This window comes from Mandrillus leucophaeus, unplaced genomic scaffold (assembly GCF_000951045.1).
Source record: "Mandrillus leucophaeus isolate KB7577 unplaced genomic scaffold, Mleu.le_1.0 Scaffold216, whole genome shotgun sequence".
Classification (NCBI taxonomy): domain Eukaryota; kingdom Metazoa; phylum Chordata; class Mammalia; order Primates; family Cercopithecidae; genus Mandrillus; species Mandrillus leucophaeus.
The window spans coordinates 3,495,500-3,516,861 of record NW_012102210.1 but is presented as its reverse complement, the minus strand read 5'-3'; the positions used below and the strand labels follow the sequence as shown (position 1 = coordinate 3,516,861).

At 44.0% G+C, this 21,362-nt stretch overlaps 1 protein-coding gene across 1 annotated transcript in view; it reads right to left on the bottom strand.

Annotated features, from left to right (window-relative positions):
* Window positions 1–21,362, bottom strand: part of TET3 (tet methylcytosine dioxygenase 3) — a 117,623-nt gene that overhangs the window by 16,517 nt on the left and 79,744 nt on the right. Inside the window, exons 3-4 of the mRNA XM_011980703.1 lie at window positions 12,670–12,760; window positions 5,424–5,517 (exon numbers count right to left, since the gene is read on the bottom strand). Coding sequence (XP_011836093.1) covers window positions 5,424–5,517; window positions 12,670–12,760 — 185 coding nt within the window. The remainder of the gene's footprint in view (window positions 1–5,423; window positions 5,518–12,669; window positions 12,761–21,362) is intronic.

Genomic DNA, 21,362 nt, shown 5'->3' with positions numbered 1-21,362 from the left:
GCCAAGAGGCCTGGGAGCTGGGGAAGGAGGTGGCTGAAAATTGCCAGAGAATGCCAGATAATTCCGTGGCCAGAGAAGATGCGGGGGCCTCTGGGCAGGGGAAGGATGAGGGTAGACTGGGAAGGGCTCCGAGTGTGAGGCTCAGGGGCAAGGCCTTGAGGCAGGAGCTCCACGCAGGATGGTGAGCAGGGGTCTTACATAAAGAGTTTCATGCTTTAGAAAGGGGACGGGGCAGAAAATCGGGAGAAGGGCAAGATTGGGAGACCAGCTGGAACACCACTGACATAATGCAAGCAAAATGAATAAAGTCCTAACTACGGTGGGGGGTAAGGAAACAGGAGAAAGAATGGATTCCTGAGGCTGAGGGACGAGGAAAAACCCTGAGTGACTTCCACACCTTGTGGCTCAGGAGACTGTGTGGGCGTGGGTGTGGTTTACTGGCGAGTTCACTGGGAGCACCCTGAGGTTGAGGTACTTCAGAGCAGGAGTCTCTGACCCCCGGGGTGCAGACCTGTACTGACTAGGTCTGTGGCCTGTTACTAACTGGGCTGCACAGGAGGAGGTGGGCAGGAGGTGAGCAGCAGGCAAGCACAGCAGGAGGTGAGCAGCAGGCGAGCATCCGTTACTTGAGCTCCACCTCCTGTCAGAGCAGCAGCAGCATTAGATTCTTATAGGAGCACGAACCCTGTTGCGAACTGCGAATGTGAGAGACCTAGGTTGTGCACTCCTTAAGAGAATCTAATGCCTGAATGGTCTTCCACGAAACCAGTCCCCGGTGCCAAAAAGGTTGGGGACCACTGCCTTAGAGCACCTGAGTGGTCTCTAAGGATACCCCACTCCCACCGAGTGGGTCTGGAGGTCAGGAGACGCTGGGTTGCAGACAGACCTGGTCACGAGTGGGTCCATGCTGGGAGACATGACAGGTAATACAAGGGGTAGCCAGGCAGGTAATACAAATGAAGAAGCTGGGCCGGATGCAGGACTACTGGGTGGTGCGGACAGCAGCAAAGTGAAAAGCATCTGCCCACGAACAGGGGGAAGGAAGCCAGGCCTTATTGCCATCAACTACCACGCGGGGGAATTCCAGCCTAGTGAAGCTAATTCTTCCAATTTTGCAAGAAAAAAATGGAAATCCAGACTTTACATAAAATCCCTCTCCAAAAACGTGAGTGCTCCATTTTTTTTTAACTGTGGTAAAATATACAATTTATCATTGTATCATTTCAAAGTACACAGTTTAGTGGCATTAGGTACATTCATATTGCTGTGCAACCATCACAACCACCCATCTCTAAAATTTTTTCATCTTGCAAAACAAACTCTGCTCATTAAGGAACTCTCCATTCTCCTCTCCTGAAACCACTGTTCTACTTTCTGCCTCTGTTTCTCTTTTTTCTTTCTTTTTTTTTTTTTTTTGAGACTGAGTCTCACTCTGTGGCCCAGGCTGGAGTGCAGTGGTGCCATCTCAGCTCACTGAAACCTCTGCCTCCTGGGCTCAAGCGATTCTCCCCACTGTCTCCAGAGTAGCTGGGACTACAGGCGCGCACCACCATGCCTGGCTAATTTTTTGTATTTTTAGTAGAGATAGGGTCTCACTATGCTGGCCAGGTTGGTCTTGAACTCCTGACCTCAGGTGATCTGCCCGCTTGGTCTCCCTAAGTGCTGGGATTACAGGCGCGAGCCATTGTGCCCAACCTACTTTCTGCCTCTGAGTTTAACTGTTCTAGGTACCTCATGTAAGTGGAATCATATAGTAATTATCCTTTTATGGCTTATTTCACTTAATGTAATGTCCTACCCATGCTGTAGCATGTGCCAGAATTTCCTTCAGACTCTGAAAGGATACTCTGCATGCTGAACAAAACACATCTCTGGCCATGAATTCCTGCTCTGAGGCCCAGCAAGAATGGTGCTTCCCCACTAAAGCATCAATTATATCATTCTTTTGAAATGTGTATTTTGGGTATCAGTAACACCTGAACACAGTATTAAATCAGATACTGTGTAGAACTCCCTGTGTGATTGCCTGGATTCCTGCAGATTAGGCTGAGTACATCACGGGCATTGACACACATTTGTGGACACTGACAAGGCATGGTCTCTGTGACTAGGGTTTGCGAGGCACTTCCGCTCCTGGCCAGGAGGAACACAGCCAATCACACTCATGGGAGAGGGTTCAGAGCACACAAGTTACCCAACCAGTCATGGCTGTGACTGAGGCCATGCTATTCTGGCTTCCCAAATGGCAAACACGCAATGTCATTGGACACAAACAGACAGCTATCTGTGGCCCATCCTCACAGGCCCGTGGGTCCACTAAAAAAACTAAGAAAACAGCGCAGAGGAGTTCCCTACCCACACCCCTATGAAGGAGCCTGGCAGGGTAACACACACAAAAATGTCCAAGTCAAAGGCTGACAGAGGCAGAAAAACATCCATACCTGAGTAGAGCAACAGAGACGGCTCCAACTCAGCCACAGACTCCTCAACAGCTCATCCAGCTTCTGAGCAGAATTCCCTGAGCACCAGACCAAGAGTAACACAACCCCCAGCAGAACCCCAACCCTGTCTTCCCACAGCTCCCACCACGGTGCTTGGTTCTAACACCTGTGGCCTCCTAAGTCTGTTTCACTGTGTCCCTAATGAGCCTACAAATACCTGCCTTCTGACCTCTGTGACCTTTACACACCAGTACAGGCAGCATCTCTGGAGTTCTTTCCCAGAGCCCATCTTGCTGTACCAGGTGTTGCCTTTGGCATGCTTCTGTTGTTCTGAGCCTTCAGAGTGCAACCAGGGCACGCCTGGAATCTTCCACATTTTGTACAGGCCACCTTAAAATCACAGATGACCAGAGGGCTCTCTGGGCTGACCCACTGCTTCCTAGGTCATCCTATCAACACACATTTGCTGGGTACCCATGATGTGCCTTCACTGTGGCCCCGAATCCTGGCCAGTCAAGTGTAGAACATGTGAGGCACACTGCTTTAAGCTGAAGGTATGGTTGGGGGCTAGGGAGAGGCTGAAAGAGGCACAAATCCTGGTTGGAAAACAAAAGCCAGGCTCTGGATACGGGACCAGGCAGGCAGGGTGGGGACATGCACAGGAGGCACTGGATGCCTGTACTCACCTGTGGCCACAGAACTGGCTCTGGGCTCATGACACTACACTGCCACCAAGAATAATCCATCCTTCTAAGGATCTGTGGGTCACTTTCCCCACAGGGCAGGAAGAAGGAGCACCCAACCCCTCTCCAACTTCCAAAGGAGGTGGAACTCTCTAAACCAAGCCCTCTTAACAAAAGACAGGGTATTTGGCAGCTCTGTAGCCAAAAGAAAACCCCAGAACTCCACCACACTAAAGGAGATGGCTAGGAAAAAAAAAAAAAAAAAAAAAAAAAAAGCCCTCAGCACTGCCATTTTCTTGCCACTACAATAGTTCTGTGATTGACCACCCCTTTGCTCCTCCCATTAAAAAAAAGGTATTTCCTCTCCTTTTCTCTTCATTCATCAGACATGGGAAGTCCCACCCTCTGCAAACACTATCAGCACCTTCTATACTCACCCACCAGGGCTCGGTGACACCCACGAGCTGTTCCCTACTTGAATGTAACTTCCAGTTCACTGCACCCCACATGCCCTGATCTGGGCATCCGTCCACAGACCCCAGAGCAATGGCATACTGAGGACCAAGTTCCTGCCCCTCCATCCTCCTGCCTTCCTCTCCTAGCCCCAGGAACTGGCCCTGCTCTCTAGGCAAACATGCTCTTCCCAGCCCTCAGTGGGGCCACATGAGCCCTGGGCAGGGCTTATTGCTTTACCACTGTATCCGGGGTCTAGAAATGCATCTTCTTTAATGCCACCCACAGGACCAGCTATTCTGTAAGGGGCCAACTGTCTTGAAGCTGGAAAAGTCTCCAACTCTACCTATGCTCCAAGATCTTCATTTTTATGTCCAAGACTTTGGAATTCCTCAATGACTGCATGAATTAGCAGGAGAAAGTGGCAGCTGTCACTCTAGGGCTGACATCTTTTTTCTGATGGGTTCTCTGGGGAGGTTACACCCCACCATGATGAGCCACATCAGACTTCTCACCGCAATGACCACCTCTCACGACAGTGGGGGCAGCCTGCTTCTTCATACTTATGAATACATGAAGTGATTCCGGATTCTTTGGTTGTACATAATTCTGCAATGCTAACTAAAAATTGCTAAAAATAGTAAACTTGGTAGTTCAAGTTCAGACGCCTTTTATTTTCACCAAACACAAAGACACAAAGGCACAGAGTGTATACCAGGTAAAAACAGGCACATATGTCCTATGTATGTTGTAGCATATGTCAGAATTTCCTACAACATGCACGGATGGACGTACACTGACAGGGGTTATCTTACCCACCTCCCTCACAGCCAGCCATGGGTCTGTCCACCCAGCCCCTCTGCCTTTGCCCACACAATTCTCCTCACTGGGAATGCTTCCTCCCTCTCCTCAGCCTGACTAATAACGGACCAGTCAGTATTCATGGCCCCCGGCACGCCCACCTCGGGAAACCAAGCCTGAGCATTCCTCCTCCTCTGAACCACAGCATCAAGTCTGCCTCTCAATGACTGCAGTCTCCACGACTTTCTTTCATGTGTCTCTAGAGCACAAACAGGCTGAACACAAGGACCGAGCCCTCGTCTTCCATCCATACCCACTGCCCAGCACAGCACGAGGCTGAGCTTGCAGGCACCCGAGGAACCTGGCTGCTCCTCCTCAGCACTTGTTCTGCAGAGGCAGATGCTCTGCTATTTAAAGATCTCCCTGTGGACTGGGAGGGCAAGGTCAGAAGGACTCTGTTTGGTGACTTAGGGTCTGAGTCACTGATGTTCTCCCTGTGGAGATATCTAGGCTGCCTGGTAGGAAACTGCTTAGAAGCAGGGCAGAGGCAAGACTGGCCCACAGTGCTGCCCGGAGCCCTGGCCTCTTCCCTCAGGTTGGATCTCAGCATGCCAGCCTTCAGGTTTGTCTCTGGCTTCCAAGCAGCAGACAAAAGCACTGGCAGCTCTAGGGCATATGGAAGGGGACGAGGAGTCTGACAGTCCACAGTGGGGTCCACCATCGGGTCATGATAGCATCTCCAGCTTCCTCTTTCCTACCCCTCCGGCCCTGAGCCACAGGGACAGGATGAGCCGAGTGTGAGGACTAACATAGTTCCAAGGCCAGCCCAAGACCCGGGGACTGGCATTTAAACAAGATGAGGACAAACGGCTGAGGCTGGGGGAAATGACCCTAACCCTGAGTCAGATTCCAGCTCTAAGGCTCCCCTGGACAGCCAGCATGCTGTCTCCTACACACCTACCTGGCCCCCGCCCCTGCCCGCTCAGCTACACGCAGCAAGGGGAACCAGGTACAGCCGTGGCTCGTGAGTGGGCTCGACACTCACCCACTTTGCAATGGGGCAGCCGCGGGAGCTCTTTCCCTCCTTCCCCGTGTAGATGACCTTCTCGATCCGGATGGCTTTCCCCTTCTCTCCATACCTGAAGAGGGAGACAGAAGCCACCATTAGCACAGCAGAACCCCAAAGGAGAACAACTTTTGGTCAGAAGGCAGCCTCAGTGTGCTTTTGTTTGAGTTTCTGGTTGCTGTTGGGGCAACAGAAAAGAAAGAGAAAGGTTTAAATGTCATTTGGTACCTAAAGGCTCTGGAGACACAGTGGCCACTTCCAGGCTTCCAGGTTCACCTGCCCCTTCTCTGCTCCTGCCCATCGGGCCCCCTCTGATCCAGGGCAGAAGGAGAGTCGAGCAGAATGTCCCTGATAGTTACCTCCTAACTCCAGAAGGGAACTGAAACTAAAGGCTAAACACGGGCATTTGTATCTAGCCGTTAGCTGAGTCACCCTGAGAGTTAGCTATTTATAAAAATAACAAATAAAATAAATGGGGGAATCCTTATTATTCTCTTTGAATAATCCCCAGCTGACATTTGACCATGATGATGACAAACAGCTGAGGCTGGGGAGAAGTGGCTCTACTAAGCCCAAACACCAGCTCTGAGGTTCTCCTGGACAGTAAACACATCTGGTTCCTGTACATGCCACCTGCCCTGGCCCCCATACACAGTCAGGGCATCAAAACCCCAGCTCTCCAGGACCGTCTAATCAACCACACTATATTCAAGATGGTGCAACTGCGGCCCCTGGAGTTGAACTGACTTATCCAAGGTCACACAACTACAAAGAGGCAGCAATGGTCTAAGCACAGCCCTTGACGTCAGACAGACTGGGTTTGAGTGCCAGCCCTGCCATTTTCTTACTATATAACTGTGGCCAAATTACTAAACTTCTCTAAGCCTCAGTTTTCTCATCTGTAAAATGGAAATTAAAATGGTCCCCACCTCCTGGGCTTGGTAAAGATCAAACAATAGTCCACAGGGAGTATATTATTTAAAGTACTTTGAAGTTCCTGGCATGAGGGAAGAGTCCAATAAACAGTAATTATTTTTAATAATGTAAAAAATCTTACAGAATCTTATTTTTAACAGTTTTTTAGTTTCAGGTGCAATGTCATATCACCTGCAGATAATGGTCATTTGCCACCTACTCCTTTCTATTCTTTATATCTCTAGCCTGACTCTTGTCTCTCTGAGACGGCCAGGTGCTTTCTTTTTTTTTTTTTTTTGAGACGGAGTCTCACTCTGTCACCCAGGCTGGAATGCAGTGGTGCGATCTCAGCTCATTGCAACCTCTGCCTCCCAGGTTCAAGCAATTATCTGCCTCAGTCTCCCGAGTAGCTGGGATTACAGGCGCCCGCCACCACGTCCAGGTAATTTTTGTATTTTTAGTGGAGACAGGGTTTCACCATGTTGGCCAGGCTGGTCTTGAACTCCTGACCTCATGATCCACCCGCCTTGGCCTCCCAAAGTGCTGGGATTGCAGGTGTGAGCCACGCATGGCAGGCCTGGCCAGGTTTCTGAAGGGCTTGCAGGCATCTCTGCTTACTTCCCAACTTTAACTGAAAATGTTTCCAACAATTCATCACTGAGCATGAAACTGGCTAACTTTGGGAAAGAGACAGATATGAAGGGTGCTACTAAGAGTCTCCTGTCCTAAGGATTTTAATTAAGAATTATTTTTATAAAATGTATTTTTCTTTTGAGACGGAGTCTGGCTCTGTCGCCCAGGCTGGAGTGCAGTGGCGCAACCTCGGCTCACTGCAAGCTCCGCCTCCCAGGTTTATGCCATTCTCCTGCCTCAGCCTCCTGAGTAGCTGGGACTACAGGCGCCCTCCACCTCGCCCGGCTAGTTTTTTTTTTGTTTCTGTATTTTTTAGTAGAGACGGGGTTTCACCGTGTTAGCCAGGATGGTCTCGATCTCCTGACCTCGTGATCCGCCCGTCTCGGCCTCCCAAAGTGCTGGGATTACAGGCTTGAGCCACCGCGCCTGGCCTATAAAATGTATTTTTAACATATAAGGAGACAGATGATTAAATGTTTTTTATTCGATCAATTAACAGCATACTATTTTAACAGCTTGTCTGAATCTAACTATCCTTGTATTTCTGTAATAAATTCAATTTGATCATGGCATGTTATTTTAATATACTATTTCATAGAGCATTAACGTTATCATAGCTTCTACAGTTCAGAATACACATATTCTTTATCTTATCCACTCCACTTCTAGGAATCTCCACCCCACAAATAACTGTACAAATGCACCAAGCTTTAGGAACAAGATAATTCACTGTCTCATCAACAACAGAAAAATGAAACAACTTACATGTCTACCATGAGACTGGTTAAATACATTATAATAAACCTCACCAAAAAAACCATCAATTTTCATGCAATGAAAAACCATGTCCCATCAAAAATGATTAGGTAGAATTGTATGTACTGACATGGAAAGAAATTAAGTGGGGGGAAAAGCAAGCTATAGACAGTGGGCATATTATAATGGACTACATTTGGTTTAAAACTTCTCTATATACATATTTAATACATTTATATCTGTATATATACAAATATCTTTGTAAATGCTTAGAAAATATTGAAAAATAACGTCAAACTTTAGAGCTTTACTTATTCTTTAGACTTTTAAAGCCTTTGGTTCATTTTTGTAATTGAAAAAGAGAACAGAGTTTATAATTTTTTAAAATTAACTAATTAATGTTTTCAAACAAGCTCTTGTCAGCCCACAAAGATTTTTTCAAAATGCTGATCTAAGGTTCCTCTGAGTTCCAAGTTCTCTATTTCACTCAAGATCTTAGCAAAAGGATGAAAAGTGTTTCTGATCATTACAACATTAAAATTCTAAGGCTCTGTTAGTCTCTTACAGAAAGTGTTTGGAGACAGGACTCAGGAGTTTATATAGCGTGGTCTAGATGAAGAGTTAAAGAACACATAATGCTGCTTTTGTCTGGTTCCTGGACAACTTTCATTTCAACAAGCATTTATCAGAAAGCCACCCATAAGGGCAGGGCCTGGGCCCCTGGTGTGTCCTGGAGATCTCTGTCGGGAGAACAGCCTGAGGTGACCACACTCCTCTCGCTGATACGGAAGCACTATCGCGTTCCTCGCAGGAGGGTGAGCTGAGGACACTGCCACCGCTTTCCAACCAGGTCCTTCCCCACCATCCCGCCCCTGTGAGAAATGTGTCCTGCAGTGAACCTCGCATTAGACAAATAAAAGGGCCAAGCACTGTCTGATCAGCTAGACTTTAAAAAAAAACAACAAACAAAACAGAACTGACTGTCTCTTTGTGTTTAAAGACAGCCAATCAACTTTCACTTTAGCTCTTTCTTCTTGAGTGCCTCACTTTTTGGCCTATCATGAAGAGGCCCTTCTAGTATTCAGATTAACTATCAGACCCTCAACTAAGTCTGCATAGATAGCCTGAAATCTTATTCTAAAGGATAACTAATCATCCAAGCCAATCATCTTATTCTAAAGGATAACTGGCTCTTCAAGGGTGGTCCCAGAGCCAGCAGCATCAGAATCCCCTAGAAATTTGGTAGGAATGGAACACAGATTCTCAGGTCCCATCCCAGACCTGCTGGGTCAGAAACTCAGGTGGGGCCCAGTCATCTGTGTTTTAACAAACCCTCTAGAGACTCTGAGGCCCACTGAAATCTGACAACCACTGCTCTGAGGCTTTGCCTGTTCAGGATTGTCTCTATCACACAGTAACAAGACCAGTTTCCCCAAATCTCAGAGAACCTGCTAGCACAGTGTTGGTTCTTTGTTTCTAGAACAAGCTTTTAATGAACTCCTAGGCTGCAGAGAATCTCCTTCCCAGACAGAACACACAAGGCTCTGTGCTGTGCACCGGTCTCAGATACGGGTTTGACAACTGACTCCAATTATCTATGAAGATAAGGACCTGGGTACCCACAAAGTATGAAGCTCATAAATAAGTTGGGAAATTTTAGGATCTGCTTTCAACCTTCCCCTCCTTTCTCCAAATCTTTACTGGAAAAGCTAAGAGAACCAGGTTTTCCTGATTTCAGTTTATTTCCCCTCCCTGCCTTCAGCCAACTCCTGACAGCAGAGCAGTCCTGAAGAGAAAGGGTTGAGGAACAGTCTAGGAAAAGAGACAGCCTAGACCTGCCATTCACAAACTATACCCACCATTCACAAACTAGATCCCTACTCAGGGGATTTGCATCAATCACTCATTACTCCCCTTGTTCCAGAAAGGATCTTATGAAGATATCTACAAGATAAAACTAACAAGTGATGAAATCAGAGTAACGGGCAAAAAAAAAAGGTACGCTGGCATACAAAATACAAACAGTGGGATTTTGTGTGTATTTTTGAGAGACAAGCCTGGAATATCTTGTTATATGAGAAATCCAAAAAAGGCTTGTTAGGGTCATGTCAAAAACAAAACAAAATAAAACAAACAAACAAAAAAACCCAGAGGAATAAACCTGAATAGGTTCTATGGGCCAAAGATGAGAAATTACCTTCCTCCTGATGGGGTGCACAAATCTGGCTCCAAGTTTACTAGCAGGCAACATAAAGATGGAACTGCAATCTGTTACATGATTTGCAAGGTCCTTAAGATAAAAATAAACCAGTTGCTAAGGAAAAACACAAGTATTCCTGGTCTTGAGAGGAATTCCTCCCTTGGATCAGTTTCTGAAGAATCTACAGCTGGCTGTTATTTTTAAAGCAATCAGGGGAAGAAAAAAAGACATATTTCAACCTTATCTTACCAAATTTCAAAGATCTCTTGATCCTTGTTTCAAAATACTTTTCTATAATGAAAAGTTGTTTAAGAGAGCTGTCTGGAAATCTTATAAAATTGTTACCTCAAAATGCCCCAGAACAAAAAACCTGCCCCAGATCAAACTTGTACATTTGACTCCCCTGCAGCAAATGATAGTGTCAGGATTCCTTACAAAAATCACTGGCCCAGAAGCTGCCTGGTCTAATCTGCAAACTACAACACACAGGGATGTGAGCACATGCAGGCAAGCATGACAACACTTACACAGCTTCAAATCTGTCTTATGCTCATTGACTCAGAAGTGCCCTCATACCAGGCTAGAATTTACAGATTGGTGAATATAAATGTTCCCAGATGGTCTAGGAAATTAAGAGTGATGACAGTAGATCACTGTCCTCCATGTATCTTGCTTTTCATTTATTCAGAGAAGCTGTTGTAGTCATTCAGTTCAAAATCATGTTCTGTGCTACACAGACAAGAGTATCTGGCTCCTTGCCAGGCACGGTGGCTCATGCCTGTAATCCCAGCACTTTGGGAGGTCAAGGCGGGCGGATCACCTATGGTCAGGAGTTCGAGACCATCCTGGCCAACATGGGGAAACCCTGTCTCTGCTAAAAATACAAAAATTAGCGGGGAGTGGTGGCATACCTGTAGTCTCAGCTACTCGGGAGGCTGAGACAGGAAAATTGCTTGAAACTGGGAGGTGGAGGTTGCAGTGCACCGAGACCATACCACTGCACTCTAGACTGGAGGACAGAGCAGATTCCATGTCAAAAAAATAAATAAAAAGTATTTGGCTCCCATGGTCAGACAAAATCTGGTTCCCAAATCTGCAGCAACTCTAAGCCACGCAGCTTTTCACGTATTTGTATGTATATGTATGGGCAAGCATATGCTTATGTCTACATCATCTTAGCTTTTATTATTAAAATACTAACGCAGCCGGGCGTGGTGGCTCACGCCTGTAATCCCAGCACTTTGGGAGGCCGAGGCAGGTGGATCATGAAGTCAGGAGATCAAGACCGTTCTGGCTAACACGGTGAAACCCCGTCTCTACTAAAAATACAAAAAATTAGCTGGGTGTGGTGGCGGGCGCCTGTAGTCCCAGCTACTCGGGAGGCTGAGGCAGGAGAATGGCGTGAACCCGGGAGGCGGAGCTTGCAGTGAGCTAAGATTGCATCACTGCACTCCAGCCTGGGCTACAGCATGACTCCGTCTCAAAAACAAAACAAAACAAAAACTAATGCTTATTTGAAAAAATGCAATTAGTGCATTTGTCTGTGAGGTAGTTAATGACTGTCTACCTTTTCTGTAGTACTCATGACAAGCACTAAGTCTTTCCACACATTAATTCAGTTTATCCTCACGACACTCCTACAGTCTAAGTATTTCTATCATCAACTCTATTTTGCAGATAAGAAAACTGAGTCACAGAAGAGCAGAACAACTTGCTAGGGACTCAGTAGTGAGTGGCAGGGCCAGGACTGCGCCTCAGTCTGGCTCAAGTCCCTGCTGTCAGTCCCGGAGCCACAGACTGGAACTCAGAGAGTTTACTAACTGCTGTGGACATGCACATGGGTTTCCAAGTCTCCATCTATATGAACTGCTCAAAAACCACAACTAGTAAACAGAAACCCTAGAGTCCTGAATTTGAATTGGGAGTGTCAATATAAACTCATGATGTATGTAATCACTAAGCAATAACAAGAATGAAAAATCCATAGATTCAACATAGCTCTTTCTACTTAAGCAGCCTAAAAACAATGAACAACCCCGTGTAGTCATGAGTGCCCCTAGTAGGCAGAGTCTGTTTTCTAAATACTTTTTCCTCCAAGAAAAAGAACTGGGACTTCTTGGATAAATGTACGTGAACCCAGGATATCTTGTCATATGAGAAATCAAGAAAGTTATGAAAGACTCCTATGATCCTGTCCAAAGGATTTAGGGGACAACCTGAGTAGGTTCCCACTGGCCAGGAGTGAGACATGACATTCCTCTTAGGGGAGGTAAAAAATTCTACCTATGAGGCAGTTTTGGAAAAAAAGGAAAAACAACCTGATCCCAATCAGGGCTTTTGGTCTAACTACCAATTTACAGGACACAGAGGCATGCGAAACATTATAAATGACACCACAATACCACGGGAAAGCTGTCAGCAAAATTCAGGCTGTAGGAAACTAACTCTACAGGACATAGAGCCATATAACCATGTTTCTTCAATAAAAACATTTCAAGATAGAGAGAAGCAGGGGTACATGAATTGGGCAGACCTACAGAATGAAAGAAACCCAGAAACAATGGAAGTGAGGATCCCACAGTCAGCCTTCCATAACCCAGTTATCAGGGCTTCCTTTCTGTATGCTTTCTATTACAAGGCAATGAAAAATGAGAGGTGCTTAATATCCACGTTCCATTAACAGCACACCCGTTTCTCCTTGGACATCTGTGTATCACTCACCGCTCCTCCATGAGTTCCCGGATAGAGGCGACTGTGGGGCCAGATCCCAGGTGAGTATAATATGGACCTTCATCTTTCTCCACTATTTGTTCTGCAGAAACACAAAGAGTAAACATTTTTGGAATATTAGTTAGTTAATATTAATTTAGAAAGGCAAACCACCAACAGGAAAGTTAACAGGCATGCTAGAAAACAGGAAACCCACATGCTTATGAACATGTGAAAAGGTGTTCAACTCCAGTAGAAATCAGGAAATACACATTAAAATCACAATAAAACACCATCACACATGGACCAAATTGGCAAAAATTTAAAACTCTGATAAAACCAAGTGCTGTCTGTGATCTAAGCACTTTGGGATTCCGCCTACCACTGTCCAATAAAGCTAAAGAGTTGCATCCTGCATGACCCAGTAATTCCATTTCTATACACACACTCAAGACCAGCAGTCAGCAAGCTACTCTCCTCCAGTGAGCCACCGCACCCGGCCAAAAACATTTTGTTAAGTGACAGAAGCCCTCCTGGGTAAATACCCAACCAAACTGAAGACAGAGGCTCAAACAGATACTTGTATGCCAATGTTCAGAGCAGCATTTATTCACCACAACTAAAAGGTGAAAACAACATAACCATCCATCAGCAGGTGGTTGGATATATGAAATGTGTATGTCCATATGACGGAATATTAGCCAAAAAAGGAATGAAGTTTTGATACATGTTATTACATGGATGAACCTTAAGAACATTATGCCAAGTAAAAGAAACCAGACACAAAGGACAAATACTGTAGGATTTCACTGATATGAGTTATCTAGAAGAGGCAGGTTCCTGGAGACAGAAGGTAGATGAGAGGTTTGCAGGGGCTGGGAGGAGCAGGAAACGAGGGGTTATTGCTTAATGGGACAGAGTTTCTGTTTAGGCTGGTGAAGTTTTGGAAACAGATAGTGATGACAGTTGCACAATATTGTGAATGTAATTAATGCCACTAAACTGTACACATAAACATGATCAAAATGGCAAATTTAAGTTATACATACTTTACCACAATTTAAATAAAAGAAGTTCTGATACATGCTACAATATGTATGAACCCTGAAAACATTTTTTTTTTTTTTTGAGATCGAGTTTTGCTCTTGTTGGGGTGCAATGGCGTGATCTCGGCTCACTGCAACCTCCGCCTCCCAGGTTCAAGTGATTCTCATGCCTCAGCCTCCCAAGTAGCTGGGATTACAGGCATGTGCCACCACACCCGGCTAATTTTGTATTTTTAGTAGAGACAGGGGTTTCACTATGTTGGCCAGACTGGTCTTGAACTCCTGACCTCAGGTGATCCACTCACCTCGGCCTCCCAAAGTGCTGGGATTACAGGTATAAGCCACTGTGCCCCACCAAAAACATTTTGTTAAGTGAAAGAAGCCAGATACAAAACAGGTCACACATTGTACGCTTCCATTCATATGAAATACTCAGAATAGGTAAATCTATAGAAACAAAAAAGCAAATTGGTGGTTGTTGCCAGAGGCTGGGGGCTGGGGGTGTGTGGGTAGGAATGAGGAGTAACTGCTTAATGGGTACAGGGTTTTTTTTTTTTCCGAAAAATTTTAAATATTTTAAAATATCATGAAAATATTTTAAAACTGGAGGGAGATGTGGTTGTATAATATTGTGAATGTACTAAATGCCACTGAATTGTTCACTTTAAGATGGTTAATTTTATGTGAAGCTCAACTCAACTTGTAAAAAGGAACAAACCATTCATGTAACAACACGGATGAATTTTAAATGAGTTTTTCTAAGTGAAAGAAAATAGACTCAAAAGGCTACATAGTAGCTGCTTTGGAAAAGAGTGGTTTGGCTGGATATTAGGAGGCTAAAAACAAAAAAACTCTACACACAGTGTGCACCTACTGTACTACAGCTGGCAAGTTTGCTTCATATCTAAGATACGACAATTACATGTAATAGAGTATCCTACACTGGGTCCTATGACAGAAAAAGGACCATTGGTGGAAAAACTGATGAAATCCAAAAAGTCTGTAGTTAACAGTACTGTACCAACATTAATTTCTTCATTTTAAATATACCATAATTACGTAAGACATTTACAAGCAAGAGAAGGTATATAAAGTATATACAGGAACTCTCTGCACTAACTTCGTAACTCTCCCATAAATGTAAAATTATTTCAAAATAAAGTATTTAAAAAGTAAAAGAAAAAAACAGACAGTGAGCCATAATTTGCTGATCCTTAGGAGAAATCATAGTCACACACATTAAATCCCACATACAAAGATTTTCACATCAACACAGTCTGCAAAGAGTCAAAGCTGTAGACAGCCTGCTGTGGACTGAATGTTTGTGTCCCTCCCAAATTTGTATGTTGAAGCCTAATCCCCAATGGGAAAGCATTCGGAGGTAGGGCTTTGGGGAGGTAATTAGGGCAAGAGGGTGGCACCTTCCTGAATGGGACTAATGTCCTTATAGGAAGGGATACCAGAGAGCTTGCTTCCCCTTCCCTCTCCCCTCCCTGGCTACGTGAAGATATAGCGAGGAGGTGGCTGTCTACATGCTAGGAGGGGGCCCTCGATGGACACTAGACCTGCTGGTGCCTTGATCTTAGAATTCTCAGCCTCTAGAGCTGTGAGAAATCAATGTTCACTGTTTAAACCACCCAGGCTATGGGATTTTTTTTTTTTTTCTAGAGACAGGGTCTTACTCTGTTGCCCAGACTGGAGTGCAATAGCACGATCACAGTTCACTGCAGCTTCCACCTCCCAGGCTCAAGTGATCCTCCCACCTCAGCCTCCTGAGTAGCTGGGACTACAGGTGTGCACCACCATGCCTGATAAATTTTTGTATTTTTTGTAAAGACAGGGTTTTGCCATGTTGCCCAGGCTAGTCTCCAACTCCTGGGCTCAAGCAATCTGCCTGCCTCGGCCTCCCAAAGTGCTAGGAGTACAGGCTTGAGACACTGGGACTCGCTGGTATTCTTGCTAAAATAGTCCAAATAAAGACACAACTCGTAATTCAGCAACAGTGGAATGGATTTCTCTTGAAATGCAGTAGTCATATTATGGAATATATTCAGCAATGAAAATCAGAAACCTGCAACAGCATGGTTGACTACAACAGCACCGTGAGTGAAAGCAGCACAACACAGATGATATGGTCTAGCTGTGTCCCCACCCAAATCTCATCTTGAATTGTAGCTCCCATAATTCTGTGTTGTGGGAGGGAGCCGGTGAGAGAGAACTGCATCATGGAGGCAGTTTCCCCCATACTGTTCTCATGGTAGTGAATAAGTCTCAGGAGATCTGAAGGTTTGATAAGGGGAAACCCCTTTCACTTGGCTCTCATTCTTTCTCACCTGCTGCCATGTAAGACATGCCTCTTACCATGATTGTGAGGCCTCCCCAGCCATGTGGAACTGTGAGTCCATTAAACATCTTTTTCTTTATAAATTACCCAGTCTCAGGTACGTCTTTATCAGCAATGCGAAAATGGACTAATACAGCAGAATACAGTTAAGATTCCATTTAAATGATATTCAATAACAGACTCAAACTATACTAAGAGATCTATACATAGTGAGTAAAAACTACTAGGTTGAAACATGAAATTGCAGACAGTCAATGATTTTTGACCTATCAAAAATGATAATTTTATATGGTTCAACTTCATACAAAGAAAAGCAGGGAAATTACTGTCACAAATGTGAGGAAAAGAAAGATCAGACTGTTACTGTGTCTCTAGAGAAAGAAGTAGACATAAGAGACTCCATTTTGTTCTGTATTTGAGATGCTGTTAATCTGTGACCCTACCCCCAACCTTGTCCTTGCAAGAGACATGTGCTGTGGTGACTCAAGGTTTAATGGATTTTGGGCTGTGCAGGGTGTGCTTTGGTAAACAAGTGCCTGAAGGTAGCATGCTTGTGAAAAGTCATCATCATTCTCTTAATCTCAAGTACCCAGGGACATGTACACTGCCAAAGGTCGCAGGGACCTCTGCCTAGGAAAGCTAGGTATTGTCCAAGGTTTCTTCCCATGTGATAGTCTGAAATATGGCCTCGTGGGAAGGGAAAGACCTGATCGTCCCCCTGCCTGACACCCGTGAAGGGTCTGTGCTGAGGAGGACTAGTATAAGAGGAAAGAAGCCCTCTTGGCAGTTGAGATAGAGAAAAGCATCTGTCTCCTGCCCGTCCCTGGGCAATGGAACATCTCAGTGTAAAACCCGATTATATGTTCTGTTTACTGAGAAAGGAGAAAACCGCCTTAGGGCGAAAGGTGGGACATGCTAGCGGCAATGCTGCTCTTTATGCACTAAAAAGGTTTATGGAGATGTTTACATATGCATATCAAGGCACAGCACTTTTCCTTAAACAGAGATCTTTATTCATATGTCTTACTGCTGACCTTCTCCCTACGATGATCCTATTATCCTGCCACTTCCCTTTTTCTAAGATGGTAAAGATAATGATCAATAAATACTGAAGGAACTCAGAGACCCATGCAGAGATCCGTGCTGTGCAGGAGTGGGTCCTCTGTATGCGGAGCGCTGGTACCCTGGGCTCCCTTTTTCTTTCTCTATACTTTGTCTCTGTGTCTCATTTCTTTTCTCAAGTCTCTCGTTCCACCTAACGAGAAACGCCCACAGGTGTGACGGGGCGGGCCACCCCTTCAACAAAAGTTAAGAGAATGGTTACTTCTGGGGGATGGAAGAGGAATGTGGTTAGAAAGGCATACAGGTCTGGGCATGGTGGCTCACACCTGTAATCCCAGCACTTTAGGAGGCCGAGGGGAGAATCACTTCAGTCCAGGAGTTTTGAGACCAGGCTGGGCAACATAGTGAGACCTTGTCACTACAAACAAACAAACAAACAACAGTAAAAACCTAGCCAGGCTTGTTGGTATGTGCCTATAGTCCCAACTACTTGGAAAGCTGAGGCAGGAGGATCACTTGATACCAGGAGTTCAAGGCTGCAGTGAGCTATGATCGCACCACTGCACTCCTGCCTGGGTGACAGAGCAAAGACCCTGCATCAAGGATCAAGGAAAAAAGATAAATAAACAAGAAAGGGCATAGAGGTGACTCCTGGGGGACTAGAAGTGGCCTATTTCTTGATCCAGGTGGTGGTCACACAGGTTCATTTTACAAAATTTCATTAAGCTTTACATGAATGTTTTGGGTACTTTCCTATGTATACAAATCACAATTTTTTAAATGTAAAAAATAAATTAATTTCATACCTATTTTATTCAGATCATTATGCTCAACTTTATGGGGCATACAAGATAGAATAATACCTGACTGTTGCCTAGTGTATGATCTAGCCAAGCAGACAAGCAGACAAGACCCACACATAAGATACCTCATGGCACTTCCTATCAATAGTGGAAGATAAAACTTGCAATGCATAGTGTTAGGACAACTGGGGGAAAAGAGTTTGATCCATACTTAATACCTTAACCCCCAAATCCATTCCAAATGGCTGAAAGATTAAAATACAAAAAAATTAAACTATACAATACACATGCTAGAAGGAAAAAAATGGAAATTTAAAAAAATAATCAGGAAGAAGGGTCTTTAAGTATGACATAAAATTCCGAAGCCACTCCCAAAAACAAATAAATTAAACCCTGATAAATCAACTAAAGAAAAACTTAGTAATAACTACTGAAAGTCAAGCTGAAAGACAAACATCACACTGGGAAGAGAGATCTGGAACTGACATCAGTCAAAAGGCTAATTTCCTTAATATAGCAAGAGCTACTACAACTAAACAAGGTCAACAACACAAGAGAAAAATGAAAAGAAGATACCAATGGTTCTCGAAAAATGCAAATGGCTCAAACACACATAAAACTACAATGAGATGTCATTATCCCTCTTTCAGAGGAGTCCCTACCAAAAAGTCTGATAAGTCACTGTGTGGGTGAGGATATAGGCAGTATAAAGAATAATTTAACAATACATTAAAATGACAAATGCATAATCTGTTTGAACTAGCAATTTCAAAGAATTTCAAATTCCTCAAAAAATTTATTTCTAGGCATTTGGTTATAATTGTATATGTAAAAAAGGACCTATGTAACAAGAACACTCACTATATCACTGTTTGTAATGGAAAAATATCAGAAATAACCTAAATGTCCATTATTATGGACTAGTTAAATGCATTACAGCATATCCATATAATGAAATATTGAGCAGTTGTCAAAAGGAATTAAGTAGCTTCAGATTTACTGACAGAAAATGACCTCCAAGATATTTTAAGTGGGAGAAAAAAAAATTTCAGTACAGCATGTATAAGATGCTACAGTTCATTTACACACAATCACACATACATTTGTACATAACACACATGTACAAGCATAAAGGTATATACATATGTCATTATGAACTCTAAGAGCAGCAGAGTAAAAGCAAGTTCAGTTACTTTTACTGAGTTCAGTTGCGTTCCAGTTGAAAAAGAAAAAAAACAAAACAAAACCCAAAACCGTTAGCCATGGAGTGTACAGCCAAGCAGATGACCTGATTGAAGTGGCTTGCCACTGACGGCGTCTACTCATGGAGGCACCTCACCCCTCCCTACTGTCCTGGGTCAGGCTCTTGCCTCAATTATCGCCATCGTCTCCTAACAGTTGGTCTGAGCCCTCCTAAGTCATCCTACCCAATACCACCAGTTATGTTCCCCAAACAGAAATCTGTTTACATCACTTTCCATTGATGATGCCACACTGGACAGACGACACAATCCAAATTTCAGAACGTGGTCCACAAAGTCCCCACCATACCATCTCCACACACCTCCCTGCCTTGCAACCTGTCCCAGCCACCAGGGGCTCTGCTACACAACCACTTGGTACCCCACGTCCTTAAATATGTTTTCTCATTGACAACAGAGCCTTTATGGATCTCTCCTTTTGGAAAAACTCATTTTTTTCCCCTTTCTTTCCTTGCAGCTCCAGCTCAAAGAAAGGGCCTAGTTTAAATGCCACTTTTTCTGTGAAGCCCTATTGAACTTTCTCAGGCTGTTTTCCCTCTGGACTTCTAGAGCATCTTGTATACAAAGTCAATTATCGAGGCATGTATATATACATTATACACTTGTTATGTAACTGTTAATGTGGCACAGAATAACAAATGCAGATCTTGCAGACAGAAACCTGGGCAACTACAATGGTTACCTTCCCAACCTCTCTAATCCTCATGCCTCTATGCGTAAAATACACAAAGGGCTTAGCACAGTATTTGTCACATAATATAAGCTCAATAGGCAGCTGTTGTCTAGGCTCCACCAAACAAATTATGTGACTGTGGGCAAATTACACAACCTTTGTGAGCCTCAACATAGTTAAAATAATGTTTTTACATAATAGGATTGTTGAAGATTAGATGAGATGCAAGGTACCAGTGCTTAAACATTTCATGAATGAGTATATTCAACTAAAGAGTTAGAAATGACTCATTCCAAATGGGCACTATTTTGAACCATAAAATGGAATTACAGAAGGATGCATGTGAAGAGGTAGGGAGAGGAGAAGGCCAAGGGAGAGCAGGGGGGAGGGAGAGGGAGAGGAAGAGAATATGAGAATGTGGGTGCTGGAGGCAGTGGTCTGAACTCTTTATAGGTGCTAGGAGACCACATGGTATACAGAAAATAGAACACAAGAATATGCCAGAACTTCTGGGCTTTGTTCCAGTTTCTATTGTCTGGAGAAAATTCAAAGTAACAAACTGACTGCAGGGTCTTATGCTGGGAACAGAAACATCATGTAGCTTTTGCTGATCATCTTCTGCCTAACTCACAAAAACTCAAAACTTACATGGTTAAGGTCAGAGAAAGGAAATTTTCAAGGAAGGCACAAACTAAATCTTAGCAACTCCATCCCAATAGCTGGAAAACAAGACACGAAGATCTAAAACCAAGACAACCTAGAACTGGCTGGTCAGGTTTCTCTGGGAAGGCCACTAAAACACAAAGGGCAGAGAAAGCTCCAAGTGCCAAACAAAACCAAAGCCACTTTCAGCAGTTTACAGGGCAGCCCAAGGAGTCTCTTAAAAGCATTGTTTCTTTTACTTATGTCTCCTCCTGAGTATAAGTCTGTATAAGGGAGAAGATATTGTAGAAAAGAGATTTGACAACAAAGTTGCTGACTTACAAAGTTATAAAACTAGTATACATGTACAAATTATCCTCATATAACATATGATAGATATATTATCTTCTGTGCATGCATATGTGTAACATATATATACACTACCACCATCAATTTCTTGTTATGTGAATGTCTCATTTTCATATAGTTTTCATTTTATATATTGAATAAATGTTATGTATGGTACTTAAAGGATCCTGAGCTAGGAACTAAGATTAAGTATCTTATTAAGTATAAGATAAAGAAGATATAAGTATAAAAATCAAAGAAGTAAAACCTATGTACTGTTAAATTCGAATTATAAATATCAGGTCCTGTCCACTTGAGAAACACAAAAGCAATGACATTATAGTAGCTGTAAGTACCCCTAGCTCTCTGGTTTTGATTTTTAAACACCATTATCCTTTAAAAGGAAACAGGTGGGCCGGGCGCGGTGGCTCACGCCTGAAATCCCAGCACTGTGGGAGGCTAAGGCAGGCGGATCATGAGGTCAGGAGATCGAGACTATCTTGGCTAACACAGTGAAACCCATCT